Source organism: Gymnoscopelus microlampas (genome assembly GCF_963454915.1).
Source record: "Gymnoscopelus microlampas genome assembly, chromosome: 20".
Lineage (NCBI taxonomy): Eukaryota > Metazoa > Chordata > Actinopteri > Myctophiformes > Myctophidae > Gymnoscopelus > Gymnoscopelus microlampas.
In genome coordinates this window covers 29,362,012-29,369,080 of record NC_139957.1, presented here as the reverse complement: position 1 = coordinate 29,369,080, position 7,069 = coordinate 29,362,012, and the positions used below count along the sequence as shown (strand labels likewise).

Sequence of the window (7,069 nt, the reverse complement as noted above, 5' to 3'; positions counted from 1 at the left end):
AAAACGTAGGAAACAAAAAATAAAGGGATACATAATTTATTCGTGACCCATAAAAATATGTCCGCGACCCACAAATGGGTCCCGACCTGGTTTTTGGGAACCAGTGCTCTGAACGGCAAGTAGCCTACCAAGAGCTCCTACCAAGCATGTCGTCAACATGTCACCATAAAGCTAGGTCTGGTCTGGTGCATCATGCACATTTTGAGAAGATATAATTATTTCACGGTAAGAGCGAGGTATGTTCTTGTCCGTCTTTGACGTATTAATCTAAACATTCATCAGTTTAAAGCTCATCATTGATTTATTTAGTAGCAGCCTAAAATATCTTAGTCATTATGATGATGATGATGGTAGCAGCCATCTGCACACAGATAGACAAACATGAGGTATAATATATCATGTTCATGTGAATGTTTTTCACTACATTTTCAATTAAATTCAATTCAAAGGAGCTTTATTGGCATGAGAAACATACGTTTACATTGCCAAAGCAGGTGTCAAAATATAATAAAAACAGTTGAAAATGGGGAAAGTATATACAGTTGGCGGGGGTACATTAATTGTGTAACATTGCGTCGTTATATACATGTTATATAGGGTATGAATTAAGCTATTTTTGAAACAAATAGCAGCAATCCTTTGCAGTCACTTTGGGACAAATAGCAGCATTTTTTCTCAAAACTATTTAAATAGCATGCAAAAAAAATGCGTTTAAAGGTACAGCAGCTCTGTTTATATCTGCAGTAGGTCTCGCGTTGGTGTTCGTGTGAAACGTGTTCAGGACCGTGGACAGCGTCCATCACCATCACCATCCTCCTCCTCCTCCTCCTCATCATCATCATCATCATCATCATGGTGAACCTCTGCTGCCTCTGCTGCGGTGAAATCCCAGTCCCACGACCCCGCCCCCTTCGGTCCAGCAGCAGCCAGTCTATGGGACCACCGCGGGATCCCCCTCATCCCCCCCGAGCCGCCGTGCAGCACCAGCAGCCTGGCAGCCAGCAGCAGCCTGGCAGTGGCCCAGACGCTCCGGGGATGATGAGGATGATGACTAAGGGACAGAACGGATGGAAGTCTAGCTCCGGCCGGCAGCAGCAGCAGCAGCAGGCTAAGAAAGCGGAGTGAACTGAACTGTGGTGGCGGTTCTGCAATATGCTCAGACTGCAGCATGTTCTCCCCCGATGATCTGGACCCAGAGGAGACCACTGCAGAAGACACACGGGCGACTGGTTCTCCCAATGATGCTGATGCTGCTGGTGGAGAGGATGAGGAGGAGGGGGAGGAGGAGGAGGAGGAAGGTGACGGGGACTCACCGGTCAGCATTGACGTCCTAGAAGAGGTATGTGGGGCAGTTTAGTATCAAACGTCTTCCTTAATATTCATTTGTCCTGTTTACAAAAAGTACGGGGAAAAGAAAGAAGAAAGAAAGTAGCACAAGCGTAAATTGTAAAATAAAATCTGTCACTTGATGGGTGAAATCATTTTTTCTTTTTTTCATTCAAATACTTTTCAGTAGGCTATATGATCAAATTAGCAGATGTTAGAAAGTGCATTTGATTGCTCAACATACACTATAGCCATTCCATCACTGTACAATGGATTCCACCTGCAGAAAATACCATTAATGTCTGCTTGCTAAAATGTCACAGCAGCTCTCTTCACATAGACACTACTAATAACATGAAAGCCAATGCAGTTGGCTCCCAAGACACAGTTCTTGCACTGTAGCCTATAAAGGGGCTTGTATTTGGGATAGGGATACGATATGGTATGGAATTATATGTAGCTAAAATCTTTGCAATGCATTACCTTGGCTTGAGATACATTAGTAGTGCAATCAATCAGTGCAACATGTGTGTGCATATGTGTGTTTTACTTCAATTGTGCTGATTCTATATCCTTTACGTTCCATATAGTTCCAAATAGAATGTATTTTCTGGGGTAAATAAACCTGCTACTAAAACATTGACCGACAGTTGATAAACCAGTTCTGTCCAGTCAGCCAGTATTGAATGCCTGTGGTCCCATAAATAACAGGGGTGGAGCTACCAAAGTGACATTCCCATTCTGATGTCAGTGCCGTAATGGATGGTTAGATGTCACCATCAATCCGTTCACTCCACATATCACTAGAGATAGGCTATAACAAGACAGGTTATCAAGCCTAAGTCTCATGTTGGGAGGGTTCACAATCCTACGACCTGGTGCAAAATACTACATAGTACCTACCTCCACGTAAATTTCAGATATATGTCATTACCTATTTGATGCAGTGGTGGTCTCAAGGTTAGAGGAGCGTGTTTGTGACCTGAAGGTTACCGGCTTTTGTTCCCCCAGGCCAGCAAAACATATCTGAGTGGGGAACTGAATAATTAACACTCACTCCTCTCACCCACCGTTGAAGTGACCCCCAACTGTGAAGCTGCTCAGTGAACAGATAATACTGTGATTGTACTGGGCAGTTCCCAGGTATGAGCGTGAAGGAGAGCAAAAAGCATTCATGCTCAGGGAACCTGCCCTGGATAAATAAAGGTTACACCGCACCACAAAATCTGTACAAAATGGTACCGAATCCAACAGTGAATAAAAAGGTTGTGGTACATTTTCTGGTTCCTATATATGTCCATATACATTATATAATTCATTATATGATATAATCAATATCCTTTATAATATTTTGTGTATATGATATAATCAATGCTATTATGTGCAGTTTAATGTTTTCTTCTCAGTTGGACTTTTAGATAAAATGTAGAGCACTGAAAATAATTATTTAGTGTCTGCAGCTCTTCTAATCTAGACCAATGCCTTCGCTGAATGGGAGAAATCCGCTGTCGTTCAGTATTGCAGTTGTGAGCACTTTCTGCCACTGTATGTCCAGCAGAGTACCTGTGGGATGCTGCACTGACTCAGAAGTCAGCAGATAATAGAATAGAGTAAACAGACTGTGTGTAGTGTGTAGTGTGTAGTGTGCGTGCGCGCGCGCGTGTGAGTGTATTATGTTGTGTGAAAAATAATCCAAATGCGTATGTTATTGCTATTCAAATTTATAGGCCTATTTCATGACTGAATTGGCAAAATGCATAATGCAAATGTATTTTGGAAATGTCACTGTCAATAGAGGCTGGCTAGCGAGGCTATGCCATTGTAAGAATGAGACATTTTGAATGGACCATAAACAGATGCCAATGACAAGATATTTTGCAAATATAATTTACTTTGTAAAGAGGCAAAAGAAAAGTCACAGCTAAAATATATTAATATTAATAATTTTCTTAGAAATAGCAATTTAGGCAAATGGGCTAAATTGACATACAAGCTTCAGATGGATTCTAAATCAGCAGGGTGTAGTTTAATTACATTTAATTCAAGTGAGCTCCGTGGTTGATTTACTGGATGGTTTGGCTTTTAAATGTTCAGCAATTTCTAACACTCCCATGTTCATTTGCATTTCCACTGCAAGCAGTGGTATCACTTCCATGTTTCCATGCTCATTGGCATAAGTGGCCGTTTCTCATGTCCGTTAATCTGTCTGGCTGCTTAAAATGTATACTGTATTCTGTTGCATGACGGCGTTGCTTGCCGAAAACAGCCAATCTTCAAGCCCACAATTGCGTTGTGCCGCAAAACCGGTTGTGAGCTTGTAGTTTGGCTATTTTCTGCGTTGTTGGACAAAGTATAAATCAGGCTTAACTCTCTCCTTCCGGCCCTCCCCATTTCATCTCTCCACAGCAGCGTCCAGTGAAGCAGTCCCTTGGCTCGTGTGTCTGCCGTGAATCCCACTGGCGTTGCCTGCTGCTGTCCCTGCTCATGTACAGCTGTCTGGGAGCCGTCACCTGGTGCCAGCTCACCCAGGTCACCAAGCTCAGCTTCAACTCTGCACTCACGTCTTCCTTCACCGCCTCCATCACCTCTCTCCGGGGGGCCTCTGGGGTTGGAGGTCACTCCATGATCTACCACGACAGCCCCTGCTCAGACGGCTACATCTACATTCCGCTGGCCTTCCTGTTTATGTTGTATGTGGTGTACATGGTGGAGTGCTGGCACTGCCAGGCCCGCAGCGAGCTGCAGTCTAAAGCGGACGTGAATAGTGTGTATGAGCGTGTGCTGCGGATGCGACAGGCTCGGCCGTGCGTCTGGTGGAAAGCCATCAGCTACCATTTCGTACGCCGGACGCGGCAGGTGACACGGTATCGTAACGGGGATGCCTACACCACCACGCAGGTGTACCACGAGAGAGTCAACACGCACGTAGCCGAGGGCGAGTTTGACTATAGCCGCTGTGGGATGAAAGACGTGTCACGTGATCTAAGGGGCCTGGAGGGACATGCAGCAACTCGCCTGCGGTTCACCAAGTGCTTCAGCTTTGCAGGAGCTGGTCCCGAAAACTCTTACCTTAACCAGCGAGCTAGGTTCTTCTCTGAGATAGAGGGTCTGGATGATTACATGGAGGCCAGGGAGGGGATGCAGCTGAAAAATATGGACTTCAAGGAACATCTGATAGCGTATGTAGACCCTGACAGGTTGCCTTGGTACAATTCCCAGGTTGCCTTCTGGCTGGCAGCTCTTCTCATGCTGTCCTGGCCGCTAAGAGTTCTGATCGAGTATCGCACCACATACGTGCACTACCGCGTGGAGAAACTATTTGGCCTGGAGTACAGCCACAGCAGCCCTTCTCCCACAGATGAAGAGGGGCCCGTGAGGAACAACGGTGGCCGGAGTATTCCGAGGGTCGATACATTGGACAGCACTGAACTCGAGTGGCACATTCGATCCAATCGTCAGTTGATTCCCAGCTACTCAGAGGCCATGCTGCTGAACCCGGACACAACAGACTCCATCTCCAGAACAGAGATCGAAGACACCGCATCATCAGACTGTTTTCTTTTGGATGGTGGCCAACCTGCTCACAGTTACGGAACTCTTCTAACGCCGGAGGACTGTGAGCACTGCTGCCGGCAGCGGCAGAGCAGAGGCGCAGGAGGTGGAGGAGCTGGAGGAGGGGGTCGGAGGAGGACAATCACCAGCTCGAGCTGCTCCTCTATATTCTCTTGCCGTGGAGCGTTGTTCCACTCCCGCCTCTCCTTGGACACCTCCCGCTTCTCCCTCTGCCGTATGTACGGCTCCCGGCGCACAGTGGGCCCGTGGCGGAGCCGCAGCAGCAACCTGACGGACCGCTGCTGTGCTGCAGACGAACGTTGCAGTCAGTCCGACTGCTCCAGTCAGCTGGCCCTCAACAACAGCCCCCCGACGTACCGCGACGCCCGCTTCTTCCCCGTCCTCATCGTGCACCGGGCCGAGGGCTGCGACAGCGACGAGGGGAGGGAGGTGTGTCGTTACTACGTACGGAGAGGGTCGTCGTGTCTTGAGACCTCACTATGAAGGGGAAACAACGGGACTTGTTTTAGAAAAGGGTGGTGGGCATTTGACTCGGAGAGCAGAGACAGCAGGAGGCCTGAGGGAGAGACAGAGCAGGGGGGCGGGGGTTGGGGGGTGTTGTCCTTCAGGATTCAGATTGGCCTACGGGTTTCAAGAGCAAGCATCCTTAATCATTAGCCTAGGACATCAACAGGCACGAAAGAAAGAGACATATTTTGTATCGTTAGTCAGATCAATTGTAATATCACACTGTCAATATCAAAATATGGTCAATAATATCTTCAATTATAAATAATCAAGGATATTGTAATGCTGGTCACATGGAAATTAAGAGAATAACATCAAGGGGGAAACACACAAGTTATTGAGAGTTCCCCAACAAGTCAATTAAGAGTACATTCATTGTTTACTTTGTTGACTTTTTTTTTTTATTCAAACTGTTTAACAGAGTCACAAACAGTCTACTTGTATGGGATGGTACCTGTCTGTAATCACATCATTGCCTCTTTGGAAGTGGCTGTGCACTGTAACCAGAATGGGACAAATCTGTGTGCTATGTATTTAAGTAAAAAAGTTAACAATGTCTCCTCTTGGTAACAAACGTATCATCATCTTAAAGGGCTTTGTTTTAACCATTCTGTCAACAGTGGCAAGCTATCGATTCTCAGATTATATGGTGCATACAATACCACTGCTAACAGAATTACATTATTACATGTTTGAAAGTAAGCATACTGTAAATTTGGGGAACAATATCACATCTACTTTTATATTCACATTACAGTACATAAGGTAAATCTGTGTGGATTGATAGATATATGATAGCTGATATAAATACCCTCTATATATGCATAGAAGGTGTTTGATAACTTCTGGTAGACTACTACTACCCTAAGGATTGCATGTTATTTTCCAATGCGTTGTATGTTGGACCAGTTGATGGCAAGTTGGAACCAAAGAGGTTCAATAAAGAATATCAGAGAAGACTATTGAATGAATGTGTGCTTATATCATTCCGTGATATGAAATAGAAATAAGAAGCAGAAATCAGAGAGAGAGAGAGAGAGAGAGAGAGAGAGAGAGAGAGAGAGAGAGAGAGAGTGAGAGTGTTCAGGTCTGTATGTTCAGGAATGGCAGCCCATGACCACAGGAGGTCCACTTCCTTATCCAACAGGACCAGAAAATGAGAAGAAGGGAGAGCAAAATAACAAGTATTAATTGATTGATTGAATACTTTATTAACAGACAAATAGTACAGTCAGTGGTGTGCAATTATACAATGGTGCTGCTAAAAGGATAACACAAAAAGCACTGAGAGCTTATTTCCATTGTGGTCCTGGTCAAACCACAATCAAGTGTTGACCTATAGCCAATCGCAAGCAGGCATTTATAATGAATACAGGAAGGGTGAGCACTAGACTTGAAAGACTTGAAACTTAAAACTATGCCTAACCCAAACCTTAACCCGGCCTAAACCTAACCTTAGTAAAACTATGCTTAACCCTAAACTTAACCTCAGTAAAACTATGCCTAAACCTAACCTTAACCTCACAGAACTATGCCTAACCTTAACCTCAAACTAATATAAAAATGGTCTGAAAATATTTTGGAAAAAGTAATAATCTGAATATAGTTACATTCCAGTAATATGAATGCCAGACTGCCTAGATTTCCCCTAGTGCCCACTCCT

At 44.8% G+C, this 7,069-nt stretch overlaps 1 protein-coding gene across 1 annotated transcript; it reads left to right on the top strand.

Annotated features, from left to right (window-relative positions):
• Positions 1-1,168: 1,168 nt before the first annotated feature.
• Positions 1,169-5,382, top strand: LOC311036077 (transmembrane protein 151B; the record flags this gene model as incomplete). The annotated part of the gene is made up of 2 exons (XM_084044601.1): positions 1,169-1,339; positions 3,733-5,382. The coding sequence occupies 2 exons, from the start codon at positions 1,169-1,171 to the stop codon at positions 5,380-5,382; spliced, it is 1,821 nt and encodes a 606-aa protein (XP_083900727.1).
• Between the last annotated feature and the right edge of the window lie 1,687 nt (positions 5,383-7,069).